At 42.2% G+C, this 26963-nt stretch overlaps 2 protein-coding genes across 2 annotated transcripts; one reads left to right on the top strand and one right to left on the bottom strand.

Moving 5' to 3' along the window:
• Window positions 1–1134: 1134 nt before the first annotated feature.
• ankrd54 (ankyrin repeat domain 54) lies at window positions 1135–10792 on the bottom strand. Its single transcript, XM_022246692.2, has 7 exons — window positions 9985–10792; window positions 9101–9148; window positions 8254–8352; window positions 7704–7775; window positions 5851–6026; window positions 5061–5168; window positions 1135–4577 (listed from the first exon to the last, which is right to left on the bottom strand). The coding sequence occupies exons 1-7, from the start codon at window positions 10352–10354 to the stop codon at window positions 4518–4520; spliced, it is 933 nt and encodes a 310-aa protein (XP_022102384.2). The 5' UTR covers window positions 10355–10792; the 3' UTR covers window positions 1135–4517.
• A 184-nt stretch (window positions 10793–10976) lies between these two features.
• alkbh5 (alkB homolog 5, RNA demethylase) lies at window positions 10977–23461 on the top strand. Its single transcript, XM_087138759.1, has 3 exons — window positions 10977–11872; window positions 13952–14032; window positions 15979–23461. The coding sequence occupies exons 1-3, from the start codon at window positions 11151–11153 to the stop codon at window positions 16412–16414; spliced, it is 1239 nt and encodes a 412-aa protein (XP_086994885.1). The 5' UTR covers window positions 10977–11150; the 3' UTR covers window positions 16415–23461.
• Window positions 23462–26963: the final 3502 nt, after the last annotated feature.

The following is a 26963-nucleotide window of genomic DNA, read 5'->3' on the forward strand; positions in this document are numbered from 1 at the left end:
GCTAGAGGGGCCACCAGACAGTCCTTCACGTGGGTGTAAATGTCCAGTAAATGAAGATGGGAGTTTTTAAAGAATTTTGAAAACAAAAAAATGATAAATATCCTGGTCCAGCATCATCAACATTGATAACTACCCCAGCAGGAAGTGGTTAAGTGGCAAACTGTGCAAAGAGTTCCTTGGCAAACTTGGTAATTTTTTTGTAATTAATGTAAATGGCAAGATTTGCTTTGTATATATGTGACGCCAGATTTCTGAAATGCAGTTCTGTTTGTTCCACTGAAAGTAGAAAAGGTCAAACATTTTTCTCCCAAGTAAATACTTCAAAAACTGTAACGTTTTCATTTCCTATTCCACTGTCACGCAACCTCAGCAGGGAGAGCTGAACAAGCCTGACTGGACTGCATTGACTTTGGGTGGGTGAAGTCAAGAGGTTGTAATCAAACAGTTTGGGATCAAGCCCGGAGTTTGGATGATCTTCTTGTTGAGGCGAGCCCAGACTGGTGCAACCGGTGCGATCAAGCAACATCGGCACAAGAGGGGACTGGAACCCTGAAGCTGAACTGAAATGGTACCTTCTATCACCGGTATGACTTATTTCTACTGACAGCACCAGGATATTAACCGCGCACACTTTTAAAGTGAAGTATCCTTGAGACATCCGTTAAATCGAATCCGGATACTGCCAGTGTTGTAGACGACACCACTTAAAGACCTTCACAAGACCACACAAGACCTCCAATCTGAATTCAAGTCTCAAGCTCTTCAAATGAACTGCAACAAAAGGATCACGTTGTCATTGTTCACCGTGTTACGTGTGACTGGTCTTGTGCATTGTCTTGTGCGTGGTCTCATGTCTGGTCTTGTGCATGGTCTCATGTCTGGTCTTGTGCATGGTCTCATGTCTGGTCTTGTGCATGGTCTCATGTCTGGTCTTGTGCATGGTCTCATGTCTGGTCTTGTGCATGGTCTTGACTTCAACACTGGATACCGCACAGAGTTACATCACACAACCCTAACCATAAGATCGTAAAACTGATAAAAATGAGTGGTGTCTGGTATAACATTCTGATTTCATCTGATGGGTAAATCCAAACCCCTTTACCAGTTAAAAATGCACATAAATGACACAAATCCTTTATAATCAAATATGAATAAAATTTATTTAATTTTTCATTATTTTGTAAAACTGATGTGTTCCTATCTCCTAACTAAACTTTCCCTGTTTGAACAAACACAAAAAAATGATTCTATCTGTGAGAACACCATTTGCATAATATTATGACGATGACCTTGTTTCAATTAAACGGGGAGAAAATACAATTATTTACAACTTGCATTATAAATAATAAAAATCCAACTTCCAAATAAACAAGGTATTATTCACCAATTGAACTTAACCCTACTTGAGAATAACTTGAAGTGATATGTGTTTCACATAAACCGAGTGAGATGGCCTTAATCTGTTAATGCTGTGGTGACGTCAATGTCTCAAGAACGGCCAACCAAAAATTAAGCACACTCGATGTAGATTTTATAACGAACTAACTCCATGAATGCACCATTCAGGTAATACTGAACTGCTATAATGATGTGGGCAAAAGAAAATAATCTTGTAATCGCAGGTGTGGATGGGGGGGGTCTGAGACCAAAAAAAGGGAAAAAATGGGGGAAATAATAGAAAATACCTGAAGTGCAACCAATACCATTGAAAACAAGTATGTCATGTACATGTATTTTTCATCATCATTTCCGCTTCTCCGCAAAAATAAGAGACAAACAAATCTCCGGCCTGAACCCCCTCCTCCCGGAAAACTTTCTGGATCTGCCCCCGAATTGGGTATTCTTTGCAAGTTGAGCACAGAAGTTAACTGTCCTCTTTTGTATTGCCTACTATTCGTATGGGTGGCCAACGTTTTCAGAAATATCACCCTTTCTTAGGGTTCACCTTTTTTAGGGAGTAACCCAAATTGTACCTTTACGCCATCGCTTTTAAAGTCGTAGTTTCCTTAAGAATTTTGTGTTCATTATCCGGTGTTTTGTTGGCATCGTGAGACTTTCCAATACTAAGTGAGTTATTATGTAGGTTTTGAACAGATGACCAGATACGGTTTTGCAGCCACCATCAGGCAAAATACGATTGTGACATAGAAGCAGATTGCAGACATTTCCAACACTGCCTCCCCTAAGTCACATGGATAAATTCCAAACTTTAAATGCCATTTCCTGATCGACGGTTCTGTCAAAAAATAGCTCCTGATAACACACTGTGAGTCACAGGCGTACAAGTTTGGGTTCAGACAAAGTTTAAATACTGTGAGCAGTGAGACCCTGACATTTCAGTAGGCCGTAAATAAACTGAGCGCTTGATGATGACACTCTCGACAGACCACTGGAGAGGGATGAAATTTGTCAGAGTCTGTTTCAAGGGGGATGAAATTGCAAGGGGGACCATTTAGATCTTTTTGTTAACTTATTACTGAGCACTTCAACTGAATAGACCTTAATTCACCACAAAGTCATTTTGATCACGTTCCCTAGATCTATCTTATTCAGTGTAATCTGTCCTATGCGGTGGTGCCAGACTATTTCGTGTTTTATGTCCCCATTCCTTTTTGTTAAATGTTACTTAAAACATTAAGATATCGGTGTTGTAGTCGAGACCATCACAAGACTATGCGCAAGACCATGTGTTGGTCTGGTGTGGTCTTGTTAAGGTTTTAAGTGGTCTCGACTATTACACTGTTAGATAAAGTAAATCACAAATTTTCAATTCTTTACTATCGTCAATGAAATGAATCTTCAATGAACTTCCATTACTTTCATTTTGATTCTTTGGTTCCCAAAATAAGAGAGTTAACCTCGCTTTCAATTCTATTTGGCCAACTTGTGAATGAGGCCGACCAGCCTGGCCCCGTTTTTCTTTCTTTCCTTTTTTGCATTTTTCTCACGTTGTGCAAGTTCTGTGCATACAAAGGCCACTTGTGGTTGGAATGCAAACATTACCTTTTGCAAAGCTTCCTGCAAACAGCAGAAAATGTTGCATTTGTTGCACTAGCATTTTGTGTAAGGTCATTTGAAAACTGGCTGCGCGTTGCACACCATCGCAGTTTTCACAAAGACAAAAGTCTCACCGGCGAGTAAAACCTAGCTTTCGGGGAAATTAAATGGCACAAAACTACAAAATAATATTTATAGAAGTCCATCAGAATTGTTTACTTTGTAAACAAACACATTTGTCTTCCTGAAAATACTAAAATTTGTGTGAATTCTTGTCTCTTTATGAATACGGTACACGCAGTGCACACTACTGCCGTAGCAGGTGCCAGGTGCAAATTTTTTACAATTGTATACACATCCAGAGTGAAATTTTTCTCTGTATGAAAATGGAAAACCAAGTTTTGCCCATGGGTTTGCCCTTTTTTTGCAAACGATATTTAAATGGAAGACAACTTTGTCTCTTTACGAAAACAAAAACTGCAATTTAGTTGAATTTTGGCCCACAGGGACCATCGTGGTATGGCTAATTTCAGTTGGCAAAAAAGCGATTACACCATGTTGTAAGCGTCGCACAGCCTCGTTGATTTGGCCAAAAACAGAAATTGCCCCCCCCCAAATGCTTTTTGAGGCAATTTGTGTCTTTGTGAAACTGGTGATGATACATCTTACTAAACAGGTAATACACACATTTACTTTTGTTCACTCCTCGCACCCTACGTATGGCATCTAAAAATACAGAAAAGAGACACTGAACAAGATGAAACTACGTAACAGAAAGAAAAAACCTCAAATGCATTCACAGTTTCAATCATTAATCTATGATTTCGCTATAAATGGAAGACTAAAGGACAAAAGCTTCCCTTCATTATAATAAAATATGTACATATTTCAAGGTTTCATCTACAATAAATCATACGGTAGGTGGTGGTCAGGGGTGTGTCTTGAATGAAACAAGAACTAACATGACAAATCAGTAAGTAATTGTGGGAAGGATCACAGACCTTGGAAGGAATAATGTTAACATTTTATAAACAAAGTTCTTAAATGGTAAGTATATCCCAATATATATCATTGTACAACAAATGTATTGTCAGAGAGCTCCTTTTCTGGCCACGCCAATTTTGTCAAATTTCTAAAATTGGACTTTTTATTGAAGTGCCTTGATTGCAGCAGGTTTTATGTTAGAACCGTAAACGAGTAGCTTCTCTGAAATTGGATTTCTTAACTCCTCCGCACCGGTAATTCTTTTGACCGTGACTGCTGGGCTCTGGTACGCCCTGAATGGAAGGCTTTGTCTATCACCAGGCCCCATTGAACCAGCAGCTGCATGGTGAATAGACTGTATGTGTGGTAGGCACTAATCCTCACACAAAGCCGCGGCTGTCGACGGTTCCCGGTGCGAAGGGGTTAATAATCTGTAATCATATTAGAATGGTACCTGACTCGTAATGCTGTAATACCAATACAAGTTGGTATTCTACCTGCAGCGCAGCCTTACTGCTGATGTAATTCACCCTGTTTCAGGGTTTCTGCAAGCTCAGAGTTGTGAAACTGTTCAGAATATCCTCAATAGCGTCCACCTGCCGAGAAAAGTGCAAAAGAATAAAGTGTCGTCACTTTTGTATCACTTTTCATACATGCATGTGCGTATGCTGAGTTTGTCGTTCCATGCTTCGTTGATGCGCTATAAAACCTCTATTTTTAGGTAGACAATAAAGAAATGTTCACGTTAACGAGAACACAAACGGATGAGTAAAAACAGAAGTAGATGTTCCCAAGTTGCTGCCAATGCATCAAAAGCCAAGCACGGTGTCATTGGTCAGCTCTTATCAAATGTGATCTTCACATGTAAGCGTGCATTACCAAATTGGCATGCGACTGCATTTCCATTTTCAAGATCTCTGCTGGAGAAACTGTCCAATTTTTTCCCTCAATTCAGAACTAGTTGGACTGCTTTCAATTATCTAAACCATATTAAATGTGTGCTTAGAAGTGCCATGGGTGGTCCTGTTGACCAACTGCTTGTGGCGATAATATGCATGTCAGCTATTGAAAAACAATACCTGTTCATTTGTCGCTGCTTCTTGCACTTGCAAGGTGAGTTGGTCCAAGCGTCGCATGTGCTCCGACAAGCCCATGCTGCTCATGTACACTTTCAACATGGCCACCAGCTGCAAGGAATCAATTCAAAGCTGGTAGGTCTCTTTTTATTGGTGTACAGTTTTCTTATATTGAGCTGAGAGATTTGACACGCTACTCAGCAAGTGCGGTACGTAGTGTTCTCAAAGGTCATCTCTCTTTTTTGGGTCCATGACTCGTGGTAAACTGTCCTCCACGAGCGTTCACATGTTCTCAAATTTCATGACAGTTGCTTAGTTTATGCAAAAGGGTCTTGTCCTTTATGAAGTCAAAGCACTTTTTTGCTCCAGTTGATTCCACTGTTGTGGTTGATTTCATCACAAGTCGCTTTGTGAGTCCAGTCACAAGTCCTCTCAGGAGACCAGTCTTATGACAACATGAAGGACGACAAAGGAGCTCTTGTCTCAGCTCATTTGCACAGCTGGCTTATGACAACATGAAGGACGACAAAGGAGCTCTTGTCTCAGCTCATTTGCACAGCTGGTGACTTAGACTGGATGACCTGTGATGGACTTGCCAGGACTTGTGACAGACTCAACTACAAACCTGCCAGATTTACATTAACGGGAGTGCTACGTCTTTCATGAAAAGTACCAAATAGTCTCTGAAATCAGGCATTGTTTTTTGGCTGGTTGAAATATTTAAACATGTAACAAAATTGACAGATTCAGCCCTTTGACAGACTCTCCAGTCAGTTATGTTTCAGTCTGGTACCTGCAATACTTCGTCCTGGAGCTGACTGCATGATATGTCGTATGACACATCTTTGATGTGGCGCAGTCGTGACCGGGCTAGATGGATTGGGGTGTGTCCTTCCCTGTCTAATTCATGGGTGTTAGCGCCAGACTCGAGTAATGTTGTGGCCACACCCATGTGGCTGCTGAACACAGCTGGAAATTTGGAGAAAAAAAAGGGAACATGGGGGGGGGGTTTCATCAATATCTTGTAAGTGTGAGACGACATTGAAATGACGGATATCTACACAGACTTGATTAACTCTCGGAAACACTCTTCAATTCTTTTGCGGATATAAAGCAGCACCGCTGGGAATGCATGTACACTGAGTTAGTGATAAATCCATGCTGCACTATAGTGCATTCTAGATGGATTCACGACATGTAAAGTATTATGGCCTACATAGTACATTGTACAATAGAGTTTTTGTCTCGATGTAAACAATTTTGATTCATGTGCATTTGTGGATATTTCTGTCAAAAAAAAAGGCCTTGGATATTGAGGGCTGTTTGGAAATAATTCCTCATTTTTACCCAGCTTGTTAGAATCTTTTAATCTGGATACTGTAAAATTGCAACTCGGAAACAGGAAGTTTTTTTTTGCTCAATTTATTAATTAAATTCAGGACTAAAAACCAATTTCAGAAAATCAGGAATCGCTTGTTAGGCATGCATTCACAGAAACACTACATTTGTCACACTCTCTTTTAAGCAGGGAGGAAAAAAGGGACCTTTCAGAATTTCCTGATTTGATTTTTTTCAGATTTCTAAGTTAATCCAAACCCAGATTTCTGTAATGAGGATGTAAGTACTGAGCTTAGCTTGAGAGGACTTGGACAGATATCCGGTCAGACAAGAAAGTCTGCCCCTCTGTCAGTATTAAGGCACTAGAAGGTAAATCTGCCTTGCTAGAAATCTGCAGGGCTGCAAATCAAGGCTCCTAACAGCATTATTGAGGGGTTGGAATGTGGTTTTAAAAAGTCGCTGGGCTGCTGCCACAGTGGCTCATGAGATTTACTGGACCAAAACAGCACTTCCCACATAAACACCAGCATTGCAGTTGCTAGACTCTTTTCTATGGAGAGCCAAAGCGATTATCTTTTCTTTTGTCAGTTACCAAGGTCATGGCTCTGAACAACAATCACTCAACTGTTTCCCTGGGCTTTTGTTACGAGATGTTTCAGTAAACAAGTCAATGTGTAGAACCTGCCCCATGGCAATGACGTCACACTCCACAACTTTATTGCATCCTCCAACAAGATGAACGAATCACATCCAACACTGGACGGGTGTTGCTATATAAAAGGTTCATTTTGCACTATGAACTCCACCGTCGCTCTAATATGGTGCAAGGACAGCACAAGACTGACATCCAATTCTAGTGCAAAATTGGTGTCCTAGTTTAGTTTTTGTCACTTCCGTTTTGAGTACCGATTTTTATCTACTGCCACATACAAATGCACTGAGCAGGATTCTCAGACAAAGAAAAATCTGAGAGATGGAAGATGGAGAGTCAATGCTTCGTTGTTACTCAACACTCCTGACTACCAGCATCACCACCATGTGACAATTTGGACTTAATTGTAGAGATGAACAAAGAAATCGACTGGAGCAGGTATTGAACCTGCAACCTCTGGAACACTGTCCTGGCACTCTACCAATCGAGCTACCAGCCCTATGTTGGCGGTTCCCTCCATTCACCAGTATCATCGTTTAGGGGATCCTTGTAAGAAGCCATACAAATTATGCACATTGCGACTGGCTATTGTTCTACAAAATTCCTTATAGAGAGAGTATGGGCTTAAACAAATGCATGAATGCACGGCAGCTCACCTAAATGAAGAGGCGTGTTCCCGAGTCCATCTTTTTGGTTGACATCTGCTCCTTTATCTATGAGCACCTGAACTGTTGTAAGACATGAGAAAGTTATTAATCAGAACTTAAATCAGAAAATTTTCGGATTTTTCTTTTGGGGGGGGCAGTCAAAGATCTTTGATCAAGGATAATGAGAAGCTAGAAAATATTAATGTGAATTTTGTTTAAACATTTGGTGTTTTTACCACTCTACAGTGTTGGTGTTTTTAGATATTCAGGGTACCACTGCTGTCTTGCCGAGTCTGCCTTGAGCAGAAGCACCCCTTCATTAGAGATCTTTGTTGGTGGGGAGTGTTCATTTGGTTGGTAGCGAAGCGACCACAACGAGTAAATTTCATAGTCGTTCATGAACCAGGATAGTGCAGTCCCCACCAACGGAGCCTGAGTTACCAGGAAAATTGCGCCCTCTCTTGGTCCTGCTCAGGGCCCATAATAGTGCAATCTCCCAAACCTTTTCAGTACAGTAACAGAGGGTGGACTGGGGAGGTTGCTGTAATGTGTTACTTACCCATCTCGTGGCATCTTTTAGTGACAGCGAAGTGCAACGGAGCTCTACCTTTGTCGTCAGGTCTGTTTGGGTTGACACCTTCCTCTAACAGCTTGCGAACTAGAAACACAAGATAGCTGGATGGGTTTAAGGGGGAGTCAGGTTGGTGTAGTGTTTCTTTTCTCGCCTTCCACCTCTTGGGGCCTGGGTTTGAATCCAGCTCGGTCCACATGTGTATAGGGTTTTCAGTCCCAACCTGAGTCCATGGGTTTCCCCAAAACATTTACCCGGGGTTTTCCTTCCACCTCTAAAACTGAACATCTCTTCATTGTCTTCTTGACTCGTTATCATCCTGTAATTTGCACTAAATGCGCTGTTGGATGATCAGATATAAATAAGTAATTTATGAAGTTGGTTCAGCATAAGGTGGATGGGATTACCAGCATTAGATTTATAAATTGCAGATGACATCATTTGAAAAAGGCAAGATACAGCAGCCATCTTCTGACACACAGCCACCTGCCACAAATACATACTTGTTAAAAGTCATTTTACAAAACAAAACTTTTGAACAAAACCGTAGAGTATTTCTTCAAGCAAACTCCTATTTTTCAATACACTAGTGCACGCGCACCCATAGAGTGATATTTCCCACCACAACAGGTTGTGCAAAGCAGCCAAGCCAAAGCTTAACACACAGGCTGCCTGCACATACTTCTCAGACTTTGTGCATGTGCACAACACAAGCGGGAGATGAGTGTGTTTAAATGTCAGCCGGAGGTGTTTACAAGTCCTCTGGGATGAACCATTTCCTGGGTGTACTGTGCACACTTCAACAAAGAGACAGTTATCGTAAGAGTCTGTTTACCTTCCTCAACATCACCCTTGCTAGCAGCATGTCGCAGCTTCCTTTCCCCTGTGTAAGAATAAAAACAACTTTTACATCTACCCCACCACATGCCTGCAACTTTAATCATATCCCTCATGTCTCAGCAACGGAAATTGGTGGCAGTGAACAGAAGATTTTCATGTTATTAGAGAGATGAATTCAAAGGAAGGCTGTTCTCTTCAAGTGTGAGACAAGAGGAAAACAGATGAACATTTGGCTCTTGTTGTGTTCATTTATAGAACAACTCTCAGTTGAATGGGGAACAGCTGTCCATATTTTTTCTTTTTTTAGCAAGACAGAATTAAAACTAAGAATCACTTTCAAGTGGGTCATGGTTGTACCTGATTCAAAAATTAATCCTAACCTTCCCTAACCACACAGAATTGAACACCAGTAAAGTGTGTGAATTTATGTCACTGGGTACTGTACCCCTAAACTGTTTGTGCTTTAACATGGGTTCAGGCATACCCAAAATAAACAGTCCAACTGTTTTTGTGTACAGTTTACCATATGGTGTTGGAATTTGTTGGGGAGTTAGGGTTAATATTAGCATCATAACCTCCTGCTTGCATGTCCTGAAATGTCTTGAGTGTAGCTAACTTTATGCAGTTATGCCAAACTTAACTCGGGATGATATAAATATGCAACAACACTCGAACACAAAATCTCAAAATTTTGCAGAAACTTTTGAAACAGCTCAGTTTGTCCCACACACTTGCAGAGCAGCAGGTATGGCAAAAACCTAAACACGTGAGATGTAAAAATACAGAATATTCCAAACTTCCTACAAATGATACATTTTGTAATTTTAGATCACAATCCACATACACTAGGCCAAAAGAACACGGGCATGACAGGCCTACCTTTCAAATCCTTTCCCAGTGGATTTTGTGTTAAAACTACTGCACCACGCCGGCAATGAAGTCGAGATCTTGGACGCCGAATTTTACCTACAAAATCATGCAATTCAGTCTCGGAAGACAAGTTTTCTGGGTCACCAAATGGGTTGAAATATGAAAAGTTGACACTGGCTGCAGCTAATTCCGATGACCAGTTCCTGATACCAAAGTTTAAATCAATCCGTGGATTCAAGTTCATTTTGCTATCGTTGTCCACAGCACTACCGGGGCTAAGGTTGCTCTTGCCTGGGCTGGACCCCACGATCCCACACGGCGGCTGCGGGAACATATCACCGCTCTCCGACACAGGGCTGGCAACCCTTGCATCGTTCATTCTTGTCAGCGAGATGCAGCCCTCACCCTGCCCAGAAATGCCGAACAACCGTACTAGGCCTACTACATGGGCCAACACTGAGGGAGAGTTTTCCAATCCATAACCCGGAAAAGAAAATTAGGGTGTCTGGGCCCAAATTAACGAGTGTTTTCCTGTTACACGATGCGTTGCTTTGGGAACTTCGACCCTGCCCATGGACGCGGCCATCTTTTAAAGGGAATTGTGGGATAGCAAGTTTTCGTGGTTTCGTTCCGGGACCAGACCGGACAGGAATTAATGTTGCATTGTCCTGTTGTCTTGTTGAAACTAAAGCCTTTTACAACTAGTTTCCTTTTTGGGATAATGTATGGAAATCAAATACATTTTCGATCTTTGTAAGCCGTTGACGAAGGTAGGAATGACTAAATTAGTGTCGTTGTTGAAACGAGACTTGCAAAGGTTATCTGCGGTCAAGTACCATGCAGGAAAGGTGACCAGACTGACGCACATGGCATCAGCGTTTCGTTCGTCTGGGAGCCTGTCCACATGCGAAGGGAGATGGTCTGGTTTCAGTCCCGCCACGTAACATACAGAGACTAACACGGAGATAGAGAGCGCAAACCAGTCTACTCAAAATTCGACGTACGTAATTTATGGCATGTATGGGGGAGCTGCGAGATTGGCGTTTCATCTTCCAAGTTTGTTGATCGTAAAACACACATGGAAGCGCGTGTTTCTTTTCTAAAGTTTTCTGACAAAACTTGAGGTTACTTTAAGAAAAGACCACCTGGAAATCTTGGAAGGAAAAGAAGGCAAAATGACGGCCAGTTGTTCCGACCTTCGCCAAAAACTTGATCACAACCACCATTCGCATTATGAAAATGCAAGTTTCGGAAGCCGGAGACGACGACCATTCGATGTCAAATATGACCCCTCCAGGAGGCGGAGCCATGAGTTTGGGAGGCAGGGTAACTATGAACACCGCTCCTCCTTTGAGGACGACATGGAAGAAGTGAAGAAAATACACTCGGGTATCAAACAGTACCAGCTTTTCTCGGATGCTGAGAGCAAAGAAATTGAGAAGAAGATTGACGAAGTGGTGCAGAATGGACTTGAGGGGAAATACAGACTGCATACAGTAGACAGGGCCCCACTACGTAACAAGTACTTCTTTGGTGAAGGCTACACATACGGGGCACAGCTTTCCAAACGGGGGCCGGGCCAGGAGCGCCTGTATCCAAAGGGAGAGGTTGACGAGATACCTAGTTGGATCTACGAACTCGTCGTGAAAAAACTAGAGGACAACAACCTCATTCCCAAAGGGTTCATCAACAGTGCAGTGATCAATGACTATCAGCCAGGGGGCTGCATTGTCTCACATGTCGACCCCATGCACATCTTTGACAGACCCATCATTTCAGCGTCGTTCCTAAGTGATGCAGCACTGTGCTTTGGCTGCAAGTTCTCCTTCAAGCCGATTCGGGTCACCAAGCCTAAAGTCAGCTTGCCCATAGCTCGAGGATGTGTCACACTGCTCAGGTCTCTGTTAAAACTAACATTTTAGACGACTGATGTGATTGTTAGTTTCTCGTTCCTCGTTCGACTGTCTACATTCTGTGTTGTGCCAATAACCGTTTGATATTTCAACATTGAATAAGTAACCATTTGACCTTCGGGGTACACACCCCTAGAAATGATGGAGTGCAGAAGGGACAAAAAACCTAACTTTGCCACCATGCACATCCATTCACATGTACCTTTTACACTGTACATACCATTTCACAATGATGTATACACACTCAACTCTCTCCCACGGAGGCAACCCCGGGGCGTGGGGTTTATCAGGGTCAAGCAAGCCCTGAAATGTAGACGTTTTTTAAAGCAATTTAAATACTAGAGAAAAAAAATTTTAGTCCTAATACTTGCTGTTTTCATCGAAACTGTTTCACTCAATTGAAGTAATATACATCAATCCCACGGCCCAGGTCTAAACTTAATTTAAAAGTGTTTCTGTACACTGTAGTCTGTACACTTAAGTTTCCCGGCTGCTTCCATTTCGACTGGGGCAGCGCAGTTTTCCGGAGTCAAAATGGCTTTGACTACAATCTTGTGGATGGAGGTCTTCACTTACAAACGAGAGGAAAGGGAATGCATCATGTCACGCTTTTCTCAAATCGAAATAAAATACCCAAACCCCATGCCCCACCTTGAGATTACACTGAATATGATGTCATTGTTCTCCTCAATCGGCGATGACTCCTTGCAACCCGGGGCATGGGGTTTTCAGGGTCAAACAAGCCCTGAAAAGGTGGCACAGTTTGTTTTATGTCCCTTTAGCACTCCATCATTTCTAGGAATGTGCATTCAGAATGGTCACTGAATGTCTAATGGTTACTTATTCAATGTTGAATATCAAGCAGTTTTTTGGTTCAATATTGAATGTCTAAGGTCAAATGAGGAATAAGTAATTAACTTACTTGGGACAGTCCCAACTGCTGGGCTGGCCCAGCTGTAATCCCCACTTCTTTCCCCCCCCCCATTCTTTGTTTCTTTTTTCCACAACGTTTGACCCCTTCAGAAGTCTCTGCAGACCTAGATGCAAATGCTGTTTAATTCTTTACAAAAACAACCCTCCAAGTAAGAACCAAAATGTTAATAAGATTATACTTTTTTTACTCTCCACAAGAAAAGAGGAAGTTCAGGAACCCACCATGCCCTCACATGAAAAGCCAAAACCCTTTGCCCATCATTAGCACTTTTTTGTGTTAAATTGTAGTAAGTGTGGGTTGCATCCTCACTTTGTCCATTTTCTACTTGGGGCACATCCAACTGTGTCAGCGCAGTGAAGGCTGGTTCATACTCACTGCGTATTCACTGTGTACGCAGCAGGACGGTCTATTTTGAGGTGTCTGCAGTGAGTGAACGAAAGCGCAGTGCGTTATGAAAATGTGCGCCCTTGCACGTAGTTTATGAAAATAATGGATAAAGCATACGCACCAAATGTATACATATTCGGACAAATTGAATTTTTAAAACTTTTACTTTTTTAGGGGGAGGGTAAAATATGACCAAATCTTAAGCACCGTAGAGTTTGAACAAAGAACGTCTTACGGTAAAGATTTCCCTTACAAAATGCTGATCTCCTCTCTGCTGTAAAAATGATTATTATCTTAGCAATTTGATGATGGAACCGAGGCACCCTAACTCACAAGCCTGAAAAAATGTGTAAAGAGGAGATGCGTCATTCTATAAATTTGGGGTCCATTTTTTCCCGTCCCTGTTAAGTCTAGCATTTGATTTTTAATGTGCAGAATTCATTGTTTACTTTCCAAGACTGAACAAGTACGGCAAATTACCTGCCAAACAAATGAAAATAGTTTGAAATCAATTTCAGTGCTGTATCCCTTGTCAAATGGTATACATGTACGTGTCAGAGGCAACAGGGACGGAAAAAACTCACCGAAGCAGGGTAGGGACTGAAAAATCCAATCCACATGCACACCGGACCGGGAATCGAACCTGGGCCGCAGAGGTAAAAGGTGAACAACTTCACCGGCCCTACTCCTTCCAAATCAAACACGGTTGTGTTGACAGTGTTGACCTTGTGTTTGTTTGCAGTGGCTATGCAGCTGATGAGGTCACCCACTGCATCCGACCTCAAGATGTGAAAGCGAGAAGAGCCGTGATTATTGTACGCAGGTAAACATTTTATGTTGTTACTTCGTCGTAAGCCAGAGTTACGTGTTATGTCAAACTTGTATTTTATTTCATTCCTCCGAAAATGGACAGAGTTAAACCCTTCGCTCCGGGAGATGGCAAGAGCCGTGGCTTTGTGTGAGGATTAGTGCATACCACACATACAGTCTATTCACCATGCAGCTGCTGGTTCAATGGGGCCTGCTGCTGGACAAAGCCCTCCAATCAGGGCATACCACAGCCAAGCAGTCGTGGTTAAAAGAATACCGGCGCGAAGGGGTTAAGGCGCTTTTCCATGCGTACGTTTTTGTGGGTGCATTGTGTAAACGATGTGTTCATGCGTTTCACTTTCACAGTCAAAATCGTCCCGGGAGCAAATTTGACAGATACGCAATGCTTGGTGCAAGTGTTGACGTGCATAAGGAAAGGCACCTTTAGACAAACCCAAGGAAACAGATTGGAAATGGAAGCCGGTTTGAGCAAGGAGTAGTTCTAAAAAGAAACCAGAGTGCCGTTACTAGATTTTAATTTTGGGGGGTTCTCTTTTTAAACCTTTTTTTCTCCACCCACCAAGCAGAATGTGTGTACACTACAATGCTTTGCAAGTTACTGAGAAAAAAAAAAACCTGTTAGCACACGATTTCATGCTAACAGAGGCTCTTTGTATTTCATGGAGACCGTAAGCAGTAAGTAAAACCAAAGGAATGCTAACCTCGGAGGCACAACTTGCTAACTTACAGGCATGCTACTTTTCCACGGATCGGTGGATTTCCACATTTTTTAAAAATCCGCACAAAAAAATACCTGCGTTTTGGGCTTGTTTCTGTTTGTGCTACGGCGCTGGCCGCGCCAGCTTAACGCGCACAGAGTTCCACTTTTCGGTACACATGAGCACAAAAACCTCGTCTGGACCCTTGTTTTGTGCACACGTAAAATGCACTAAAAAGTGCAGGACACAGACTCAGCACCGTACGTGCAAGCACCCTCTGTCGACGACAAGCCAATAGTCCGGTGCGGCATTTTTTCCTGACGTTAATGAATACGTCGTTATATTGCGCGCACACAGTTTTGTATGCAAGAATATTTTCCTCTTTTTTTCAAATTGAAGAGTTGCATGCCTGAACATAGTGGCATAACAAAAGAAATCTCTGCATACGCAACAGAGCACAACCACACAATGCACCGCTATGAAATGGCTCTTACTGTAGGCAAAAATTTTTCAGTTAAAGTTAGCAGGCTTTTTCCGCTGTTAAACAGCTCCGTTACATTAGGCCCAGTTTTGAAGCTAATAGTGGGCGTGTTTGGTATATCAATAAGGCAAGTTCATTTGACAACAAAGCAGATGACATTGTACCAATTTGAACATGTTGCATGCGATTCAACATATGGCCATGATAATGGGGCCAACCTCGCGCGCACATATTGATGGGCGCAAATGACCCGCAGCACACTGTCATTTGAGCATGTGCTGTCTGAGTGCTCATTGCAAGTGTATCCCCTCACAACATCCTTGCTTTCCGGGTTAAACGGCCCACCGTAACACCATATCAGTGGCTTTAAGCCTTAAGACCGGTTCAACGGATTCATGCTTGGCGTGAAAGCAAATACAAGTGACACAATTTATGACGTCAGATCAAAAGAATTGTGCTATGAATTCGCGAAAGTTCAACATATTTCGACTCGAGCCAAATTTTGCTGCAGATCTTCCGTGACTTCAGATTGTTTCGCATTCGCATGAAGTGTGAACTGGCCCTCATGCGGTTAGTGCTACCTGCATCATCAAGGTATCCTGCAATTTTAACAGATCCAGGCTGCGTGTAGATTGGTCTTACAGGTATGCGCTGTAATCAGTAGTTGTAGTTTTCTGTACTCATTGGCGCAGTTTAAAATTGTCTGTGCTTTCATAGGGATCAGTAAGAGAAATTTGGTCATGTGTTTCTTGTATCAAGGGTTTTTGAAGACGCGCCACGTCTGCCAGCCGAGCCATCTCTCAAGAGCCTGCCCGCACCGTCCCAGGACAGAGGGCACAACCCACGACACGGCCACCACAACAACAGGGGCAGCTCCAGCAGCGACAGGGCCCGCAGCTGGGGTTCGTCTTTCTCCCCAGCGGCCGAAGCCAAGGCCAGCAAAGTCCGTTCGGCCGTGGCACTGGTGGTAGAGGGGAAGCAGTCGGAAGCAAACAAGTCCCCTGCACGAAACAGTGAGGCAGCCAAGGACACAGGTGGTGAGAAGGAGGGCAAACGGGTGACGTTGAAACGGCCGGCTCTGGATGGTCCGAGCAAGCGGGAGGACCCCCAGCATCAGGGCAGCAGGCCAAAGGCGGAGCCAGTGCCCCACAAGAAGGTGAAGATCAACAGGCAGCAGCCGTTTTCCTCATCGTAAGTTGTTCAGGAAATTCCCTCGTAGCCACGACTTTATTCAAGGATGCTAGTGACCTGGTTTGTAGTACGAAGGACAAGCAAAGCACATGCAGGAAGCTTTACCCACAGCCACTTAAGTCTATCAAACGAAAAAAGCATCCTCAAGGAAGTGAGACTTCACCAGCAGCCCTATAACAGAATGTTGGAGACAAGGAAAATTGGGAAAGATGACAAAAGTCTGTTTTGAATAAAAACATTTGGGGGTCACTCGTCAGTTTCAAAAGGGAAACGCCCGTGCAAGAAAGGGTGGTGGTGGTTTTTCGTGTTGTTGTTTTTTTATCAATGAACTTCAGAGATGACCCACATTCTGAGTAAAAATAATTTAACGATTATTCTATAAAAGTGAACTAATTTCAGGTTGAATGGGTGTTACTATGAGTTCACACTATTTAATAATCCGTTGAAATTTTGCTACAAATTAACCATCATTGAAAAACTGCAGAAAAAGAGCAACAGCCTAAACACTCCTTCACCTAACCAAATATCTTACCATTTTTTTGCCAGTTGTCTTCATGTTTATCCACACGAGATGCTCATTTTAGTTTAATGCTCGTAAAGGTTCACAGAAATCAAATCCACAAAAAGTATATTTTGTTTTCGAGGTCACAGTGGATGTATTTTTTTATTTTACCAATTTACTAAGCAGTCACGTAAAATGGGGGGGATGAATGTCATTTCCCCCACCCAAAAAAATGCCCCCTTTAAAACTTTTACCAAGTACTTGTGCCTGTGCATATATGACTTGCTCCATGAAAATGAGACAGATGTCATCAGAGTCATGTTTGAGTTAATGGCTTCTGAAAAAAATTGGATGCTCTGTAATGCAGTAGGAGCCTTGAATATTGTTTACCCGAATAAAGTGCAATGCTGCTGTAACCAATACAGTAGAGCCCACTCAAAATTTTCGTATAATGGGTGGTCCGGTATAGCAAATTTGAGTTTCCCGTGTACCGGTTCCAGCTCCGGAGTCCAGACCATTCAAACATGTGGCGGGCTGCCACACGAATGCGTCTGGGTGGGGATTTGGGGACAACGCTTCCAACCTTCATTCAAAAATATCAAGTTCAAATCAATAGCACCGAAATTTGTGAGTTTTTGCTCAGTGTGTGTACTCATTTCCTATAATACTTCACTTTTTCAGTTGTTCTCGCTGGAAGTGGAATTGCAAAATGATGTTAAGTTTCCCATGAGTTTTTCTTTGAGTCATTGCTTAAAAAATGAAAATGCGATATGCAGAAGTCCACTCTGCAGCACCAAAACCAGATTGGGTACAATGGTAAAAGTTGGCAGCATTAGAAATGTCAGGCAAGTGTCATTAAAAATGATCAACAGCAGCGAATATTTTATGAGTTTTCTGGGACATAAGTTACAAGAGCTGCCGTAATCTGTGTTTGCATTTGTAGTTTCTTTTACCATCAGTTTTTTCATGGTAACAAATCCTTGCCTTAGCGACAACTTGAAGCAGGATTTGATCCAAGTTAATTGTGGGCGTGTGCTCGGTAGCCGGTTTCCATGGCTACCTGTACATGTACACACATAGATGTACAAGTACACGAATGTACATGTACATGTTCCCATGAATGACACTGACTGCACCACGTTTTTCATTTTTGGTTCTTCGCAACTAAGATTTTCCTTAACTTTCAAGTCATCATCAGTACTAAGTATATTTCTTTTACTGAATACAAATTTTGCAGTGTTTGGTAACAGTGCACGGAATATTTTGGGGCCAAAGGGGAGGTTCAGTACACTTTATTGTTCATTATAGCCGTGTTTTAATATACACGTAGCAGCATTGCACTGTGAGGTCCAAATATTCATCAGGATACCAAACTTAATATAGCATCGAAGCAGAGGGTCCAGTTTGCTCATTCCAATACAAACTTAAAGGTCAGTTCTCACATGGCACGAAAGTGAACACGAATTTGTGACATCGGATCAAATGTGGCCTGTCACCACAAAATGAGCTGGAAGTCAAAATTTTGAAAAATTGAGACACATGTATTGGTGTTCTTGAATTCAGCAAAAAGAGAGCTTTCCAGTGGTATGTACAAGGAACACTTGGGGTAAAAGTATAAGGTGATAATGTGGCATTATTCTGGCAGCTTTGTGTCTTTGTTCCTGGCATTGTTTGAACATTTCTGACCAAGCATGAATAATGATATCATCAAAATTGCTGAGAAAAAATGACATTTTTAAATCTAAAATCCTGCGAAATGTTTGGAATTAAATAGACAAGTTACTCTTTGCAAATATTACAAAACTCCTAAATTGATCTCCTCTTCGATATGACTTTGAACCCTCGAAATAGGAAAGAGCGGGATGCGACTTTTACTCTCATTTTGTCGTGACGGGTCACAAATCTTCACGCTGCAAATTCGCAAAACTTGCACACATTGACACCCGAGTGAAACTTTGCTGGAAATCTCTCGTGACCTCAAATTTGCATCGCTTTCACATTCGTCAGTAGCATGATTCAGCCGTAACAAAAGTAGCTTCAGTGACATCTGAATTATTTTCACCAGACTACAATGTACAGCCAATTTCTGAATGGATTGAACTTTCAAATACATGTCCATACTCCACTGTTAATAAAAAACAAAAAAACAAAAATGCCAAGCAGTTTATCTATGCACATTTCAAGCATGCCGTTCCCACCAGCATCATTAAATTTTTGTCAGTTTATATTCTGTTATTGTTTTGTTTTGGTATTGTCACTACTGATGCTTAGGCCTATACACATGTACATAATAAAATGAAAACAGCAGAAAGTCTTGCCACACAGAATTTCCTCTTCCCATGTTCACAGATGCAGACTGTGAATCATTTACCGGCTTGTTTTCTACGAATGAAAATGTGTACGGAAGGAAAACATTGATGCCTGCCGTTAGAAAGTAGTTTCATAATCTATGGTGTTAAAAATAACCTTTTGTTCCGAGGCTGAACATCAGATGCGCACCTCGCATAATCACAGGCATGCACAATGGCCGATGGTATTCTGCTATGGATGCGGGCCTCCTCTATTGTAGCACAGCCTTTAGAGATCGCTTTCGCCACACGGAGCAACATTAACAAACCAGTGGAATAACAAAGCACGGTTACAGCCCTCTGCTGTGCACTGTGCATGACATGGATGACCTCCCCTTGTCATCAGGCATCATTGGTGTTATAGATGACGCACCTACTGTACAAAACTTGAGTGTAACTTACATGTATGTGTGTTTAAACCTTTTTGGCTGCATCTATCCACTTGTACATGTAGCTTATATTTACATTGTCAAAATCTTTGTCTCATTTAAGAATGAATTTTGAGACGGTAGAACTCAGTTCGTAACTGGTTTTCAGACCAATGTATTTCGCTTTGATTTTTTCCCCCTGTTTTTAAAACAAAAATTTTGCTGCATTTAAAGAAATGAGTTTACCTGCATGAAAAGTCACAAGTTACTCCCATCCTCACTAATGCACTAAGATCCGAGAGCATAATAATAAGTTATTAAAAAAACATGTTTGTCGTAGATGATGGAATCCTGTAGGCTTTCTTAGGGGCCCATACAAAACACACTTAGATCAGGGTTAGAGGTCGGCGAATGAGGGGTTGATGGATGATGATTCCATATCGACACGATTCCTCCTGCAAGAAGGCAATAACCTGTATTTTGCAGTTAGATCTTGTTGGATCATTTACTGCTTTGGATTACATATTTTTAGATATAAGGTTAAGCATGGGACTTTACTTTGCAATTGTTAGTAACTTATGGTTATGAGCATATGTACATATTTTTCCTTACTGTTTGCATAAACGTACGAATGGAACTGATTACGATAAATTGTCTAAGAACATGTAACGGAAAGTAATGGCTTTTTCCCAGTTTTCATATTTCTTTGTCACATTTTGACGTAAAATATAGAAATTTGTTAATTTGTCATTACATGTGTGGTCAGTTTACAATGCACTGTTTATGAACATGTCCAGTCTGTTAATTGAAATTGCGTCAAGTATACAGGATACCTTATAAACATGAAAACTGATAAAAGTAAACATACATGTATCTAGTATCTACTACAGAAAAATTAGTCTAGGTTAACAGTCTTACAATTCACATAAACGGTATTGATGCATACTGGTACATGTAAGTAGATATGCTTTCAGAGAAATGGCTTCGTACATGTAGGTTGCCTGTCTTCTGAGGTCTGAGGTGTCGTTCTTTAGTTGTGGTCTGAAATGCTGTTGGACAGATGCTAAAAGACATTTAATGCATGTACATGTACAAATAGTTGTTCTCAGAATGAAACTGTCTCATTGAAGTTGGAAAGAGCAATTAATTAAATGGCATTTGGCTTCATTTACGAGATGGCAATTTGGGCTGTGTTCACTGAATCAATTTTATCCGTTTAATTAACCCTCTGAAATTGGAAGGAACCTGACTGTTTTGTGACAATTACATGTATAACCACACTTTGAAAAATATTTTCACCCTGACAGTGAAGGTGACATGTGATACTTTGTCCATAATTTAGAACTTACTATCAGAGCAAAAGGACGGAAATCTGTAATTTACCCCCGGTAAACCATCATCGTCATTCCCACACATGTTTCAGTTGGAAGAGAATTTTTACTGTGATCGCTACACTTTCAATTCAAGATGGCCGACACTAGAATAAGACCAACTTGGAAAGCAGTTCATTTACATTTAAAGGCGTCACAGTACTGACTTAATGTTTGCATCCATCTCTGTGATGTGTTTTACATTCCTGTTCATGGTCTAGAGTGCTTCAGTTTTTCCATATTTTCCATGCTATTTCCTGATGGTGAGTTAGGGTAGACTTGATGCCCCCAGTAGGATGAGCCACGTTTATTAAAAATTTCCCTGTTCGAAGGTCAGTTACATTAGTATGTTCCAATCTTGCTGAGTTCAAACTGCTCCCTTACAATGTACATGTGTAGTACAAATGCACATGGGCCATATGTTGTTTTGATACCGGTACATGTACATGTGATCAGCTCTTCCGATATAGTATGGCTCGTGCATAATCTGTCTCTTTTGTTGCTCTTTTTTTTCCTGTGTGACTGAAAAGAATATTTGTGCCAAATGTTTGATTTTGCAAAGATGACTTCTAATATTCCGTGTAGTGTGTAATGCTGAGCTAGTTGGATTATTGAAATACTTTTTGGTTGATCGCCAACATCATGTGCAGATAAGCTGGCACCGTGTATTGCAAAAGCTTCGTCTAGGGAAGTGAAGTACTAAAATACAGGCGTGCTTAGATAGCTTATCAGTGAATCGCTTAAAAAGAGATACTTGTACGTGTACATGTATGCGTACATGCATTATGCAGGAATGACATGGTTCTGATCTGATGTTCATGGGCCTATTTCATGGACCAGCTGAGCACAGAAATTTGCTAAGCCAAAAAAAAAAAAAAAAAATTGCTGAGAAAAATCAGGTTAGCAGTCCAAATGTCGCATGTTGTATTCAATTTCTGACTGGTTCTTGGCTATGTTTTAGGCCCAGCTCATGTACTTACTTTGCAGTGCCTTCTGTTAAGCAGATCCAAGAAAGGTGACTCTGCTGATACCACCAAAGGAGATGCATTTGCATTTGAGCATTTGCTGTCAGTTGAAAGACATCAAAATGCCCTGTCTGGGGAAATCTAGGCGGGGTGGGTTAGGGTTTATTATCAGAGGGTCCTGCTTTCCTGCATGGAGGTTGATTTTTTTTCCCTTTGTATATATTCCTTTCGAGTGTTCTCCTGATATTGTGGCATTGAAGAGGGATATAAAACAAGCAAGTTATAACGAAACTGTTTAGAAGGAATAAAGACATCCCAGATTAGGTTTTTCGACAGTCGCAGAACTGTAAGATGCTTAGGCCTAACCTGGTCTCAGTCAGTGTCACTTAATTTTGAGGGACCTGGTGTCCTAGATTTGTTCAACAAATAATACAAAGACTGTAAGTATGTGTAATGTTGGTTTTGGGGCATATTTTGGAAGGTTTTTTTCCATCACAATGAGCCGCTGTACAAGTAGACTACATGTATCAGACTCATGAGTGTAAGGTTTGACCTTGGAGGAAAGAAAACATACTTCCTCTATGGTTTGTACACAGCCAAGCCTGTGTCTCAGTGTGCTGCCGATGTGGTTAAGCTGCAGTGGTTGTATTGAATTTGGCAGGGCAGCTACATCATGTACCAGGGTATGTTTTCATTTCATGTTGTTGCTTAAAGCAAGCAACAACATCAACCGTGACAGAGTGCGAATCAGTCACTGGCCGTGTATGCCACAGCTAGTGCTTGAGAACCTGCTTTCATTGTGTAAAATATTTTATGTAAAATGTAGGGTGATTCTCATCCCAGCAAAGTTGAAACAAAATAGAATTGAAATGGATCACGTCAAGCTGGATTTCTTGGTGTGCATGAATATCATATCACAAAACAGTTGAAATATGTGAATACTTTGTTTTCTCTGCATCTGCCGACCAAAACTTTAATCCCAGAAGTGCCTCTAGCAAAACAAAAAGAAAAAAATACACAGTATTGTTAACTTTTGAACTTCCACCCATGAGTGGAAAGGACAACTTTGAAGGGGGGGGTTAAAATGTTCCTGCTGCGGCAACTGTTCAAAGTAGGTATTCTCAGATGGCTCCAAGACACAGGCGTTACGAATGTGTCACTGAAAACGCCCTTTGCCAATCAAAAAGTAGAGGAAAAATGGTGGGAAATGTACACATGTGGGTTGACAGTTGATGAGCCTGTTTTACCTTAAAACTTGAAACTTATTTCCAAAGTGCTGAGGGCAGTTACTTCAAACTGTAGTTACTTAGAAAAAAAAGGATAAATAAGACTTCATTTACTGCATGATGTTTAAATAAAAGAAACTGAGTTAGAGAAGAAGATTTACATTTGTAATTGTGTAAATACATGTAATTGATCTTATTTTTTGCATCCGAATGTTATGTGAGCAAAGCACTCTCGGAACCATTAAAATGCGAAATGTTATGTAATCTTACAAGATCTGTTTTGTTGGTTGCAGTGTGTCGAATTTTGTGTTGGGTTGTTTTGGTTTGGGGTTTGCTGCGCTGGTTTTTATTTGGGCTTCCCCCTTTCTTTTTCTAAAGGTTTTTTTCGGCGGCGAGGGCAACTTTTTTCCTGTGTTGCCGATTTACTTACTATTTGTAGACAATGCTATTATTTGGATTATCACCTTGCCGTCTTTTAACCGCAATGCCATTACATGTACTCAGTATCCACCTTTAGCAGAAGCGCCCTCATCGTTGAACAGAGCCAGGTTGGTGGGGAGTGTTCATTTTCTTGGTGGCGTGCATTTTGCAGTCTTTCGCGAACTGGCAAAGTGCAGTTCCGACCAAAGGAGCCTCAGTTGCTAGGAAATTTGCGCCCTCTCTTCTTCCAACTCGGGGAGCAATGCTCACATACGATCAGCAAGCTTAGAAAAACATATTTTCTGTTTCAGCATGTATTGCACCCACGCTTTTGCGGATACTTCCGGCACCAAAAGCATTGAAACGATGTCTTTCCGCTAGGTTCCTGTAGTGAAATGACCTTAGGTCAAAGCTTTGCGATTGGCAAATGTTTCAGTCGAGATGAACCGTTTTTGAACAACTGTCATTACGCTGTCGTTTGCCTAAACACCACAGTGTTTACCTATGTTCTAACTTCTTTTAATTGCTATTTGTTTTAAACAACAAATTTATGTGGAGATCTGGGAATATGCTTAGCTAGCCTCCCTTCAACATTTGGATTCCCCTTTGATTGGAAGTTGTTTACTGACTATTCATCGTAGTCGGAACGACTGTGCCCCTCTGTGGAACAAAATTTAAGCCAGGCTAAATATGAATTACAGTGCAAGTATTTCGTTGTATAACTAAACCGAATTAAACAGGGTAAAATGGGTAGTCTTTGTCGGTGAGGCCAAGGAGAAGGCCGCACATAGGTTAGCGGACAAAGCTGTGTCGCGCTCATTGCGCAAGTCTCAGCAAAGCCCTGCTCGTAATAGTCAGTATGTCCACAGCGCTGAATTGCAGCAAAGTTTCTCAGACTGAGAAAAACGTATGCAGCATATGATGTAGAGTATATTGAAAAGTTGGACCAGGAGTTGACCCCCTTCCCAAGGTTCAGCCCCCCATACAGTGTCTCGCTTGGGGGAGGAACCTCCTTCCTTTGAACGGGCTGCCCCTGTGGGGGGTTCGTAGTGCTGTTCGCAGCTAGCCAGAAGCTCCCGTGGTGGGCTCCATTGGCTCTGATGCATCCCAAGGTACTGGGTTACCACGATGGGGCAACCATGACAGTAATCGTCAAGATTAGTTGATAGTGGCAACTCACTTCTGTTACACCCTCAACCTGAGGAGACTTTGATGAGTCCACATCTCAGGTGTCTACTGGCAACTTCGGGTGTGGTCATAGATCGACGCAAGAAGACATCTCCCAAGTTTCGATTAGTCAATTGGGGTGGGCCCACAATTCTGACCGTGATTATGAGGGTTCTTTGCTTGAGTTTGAGGATCATGATGTCGACTCCGATACGTTCTTTTAGGTGGTAAAGGAGGCAGCGCGCTCCCTTCCCATAAAAAGGCTCACTTCGAGGAACGGGCGGATCCCAAGTCACTTCAGCTCGGTTCGAGACCAGATAGAACAAAGTGTTTCTGTCTCTTGACGCAGGGCATAAGAAACTAATTGATATTGCTATGATCGGGGAACCGTTGAACTTATCCCCTTATACCGTGATTCTACTTTGGCTCGTCACAAAATCACAGAGGAAGATTGCAGTAAGTATATGATACCTTCCAGGCTCGACCCTTTGTTTGCCCGTGAGCTCGTACAAGTAGTTACTACGTTCATCACCGACGCTCCCAAACTCTCTGAGAAGTTAAATATGCCTGATCCAGCGGCGTAGCCGGGGGGGGGGGCTGGGGAACGTGCCCTCCCATGAAAAACAATTCCCTGTGCCTCCCACTGCAAGAAACGGATGAATGGATATGGAACATGACTAACAAAAACTTGCTCCCCAAGAAACACATCACTGAAAGCTGGTACCCCCCATTAGATGCTGGTGCCCCCTTTTTCCCCCCACTAGTAAAATCCTAGCTACGCCACTGGGCTGATCGCCGCTTCATGAACATTGAGAAGGAGGCTCATATTGGAATGGCTTGTGCGGTGTCACAGTCATGGCTTTTGGATGCGGCTTCGAGACAAATCTCAAAGTTGGCGGAATTCAGAACGCATCTGACCAACAGAGTTTGAATGAACTGATGCTTCAGGTTGATGTTGGGTCAGTGTCTCGGTCGCTGAATACGGCACAGGAAGCCACTCTTGACATGCTAGACCTCCAAGTGAGTGAATCTGCCATTGCTAAATTAGCCAGGCGCTACTTGTGACTGCAGTAAACCCCCTGGGCTGACAATACCAAGTCAAAACTGAAATATGCTCCAATACGGGGTATGGCAATCATTGTGGGGGCAACACAATGGAAGTATTGGAGGAGTACCTGGTGGACAGTCAGCTTGATGGGACTGACGGTCTTCGTGGTGTTCCTCTTCAGAATGCTGGCTTTCAATCCCAAGTCCTCCGACGACCTCCATCCTTCTCTTCCACCCAGAGGGATGGATCGGTTAATGGTCCCCAGGCAGGGACGTTCAAGAAGCTGAGGCGTTATAAGGGAAATTTTCATGTTACCAAAGCCAGCCTTCAAAGGGGTTTGTCAGGAGAGAGGACCATTCCGACGAAGCATCCGTGACAAAGGATTCTCGACCTTCAAGTCAAAATAGGATGAAGAAGGTCCTTCCAGTTCTTTTCGTAAATCCAGTTGGGGGGAAGCGGATCATATCAAGGGTAGATGTCTGGCTTCTCATCACAAAAGACTGATGGGATCTCGACATTGCGAAGTTTGGTCACCATTTGGAGATCCAGCATATGCATCAGTTCAACGGCATCAAGAACACAAGAGCAGGCCCAAAGTTATCAGTAAGGCCCTCAGTTTTGTGCGACGAGGTTGACGCCTTATTAAGCAAGCATGTCATCAAGCCGGTACCTCGATTTAGTTGGAACGAAGGGTTTTGCTCAACATTCTTTACAGTGGCAAAGAAACCTTCAGGTTAAAGACCGATTCTTTACCAAAAACCTCTGAAATGGTGTATCTAGGCTTCACTTGAGGCCAATTCTGTTGCATCTACTCCACTTTTGGCGCCCGACCTTGAGAAATTTGGAGGCTTTGATTCCAATAACAACCATCTTCTCTGTCAACTGCAGTCTCGAAGGTCAGAGAAGAATTTACAGGAGAGAGTTCCTCTGGAAAGGGTTCCACCAACGATGACCCTATCGACCGACTCCAGCTACTGTAGTTGAGGAGCCCATGTGGGAATCAGTTTGCCCAGGTTCTCAGGTTGGAGGAAGACCTGCGTTCCTGGTACTCAACATGAAGGAGCCAACATCGGTGATGACGGTCTGTCAACATATTTGTCCACTCCTGAAGGGAAGAAATGTCCTTATAAAGTTGGACG

This window comes from Acanthaster planci, linkage group LG07, assembly GCF_054643075.1.
Source record: "Acanthaster planci isolate LZ-2023a linkage group LG07, COTS_SCS, whole genome shotgun sequence".
Taxonomy (NCBI): Eukaryota; Metazoa; Echinodermata; class Asteroidea; order Valvatida; family Acanthasteridae; genus Acanthaster; species Acanthaster planci.

Excerpts from the sequence above, each read along its gene's own strand:
- ankrd54 (XM_022246692.2), bottom strand. The coding sequence starts at position 10,354 with ATGAACGATGCAAGGGTTGCCAGCCCTGTGTCGGAGAGCGGTGATATG. Across the intron at positions 8,353-9,100 it reads CAAGGGTGATGTTGAGGAAG|TTCGCAAGCTGTTAGAGGAA; the intron begins GTAAACAGACTC and ends TTGTGTTTCTAG. Across the intron at positions 7,776-8,253 it reads TAAAAGATGCCACGAGATGG|TTCAGGTGCTCATAGATAAA; the intron begins GTAAGTAACACA and ends GTCTTACAACAG.
- alkbh5 (XM_087138759.1), top strand. The coding sequence starts at position 11,151 with ATGACGGCCAGTTGTTCCGACCTTCGCCAAAAACTTGATCACAACCAC. Across the intron at positions 11,873-13,951 it reads GGATGTGTCACACTGCTCAG|TGGCTATGCAGCTGATGAGG; the intron begins GTCTCTGTTAAA and ends GTTTGTTTGCAG. Across the intron at positions 14,033-15,978 it reads GCCGTGATTATTGTACGCAG|GGTTTTTGAAGACGCGCCAC; the intron begins GTAAACATTTTA and ends TCTTGTATCAAG.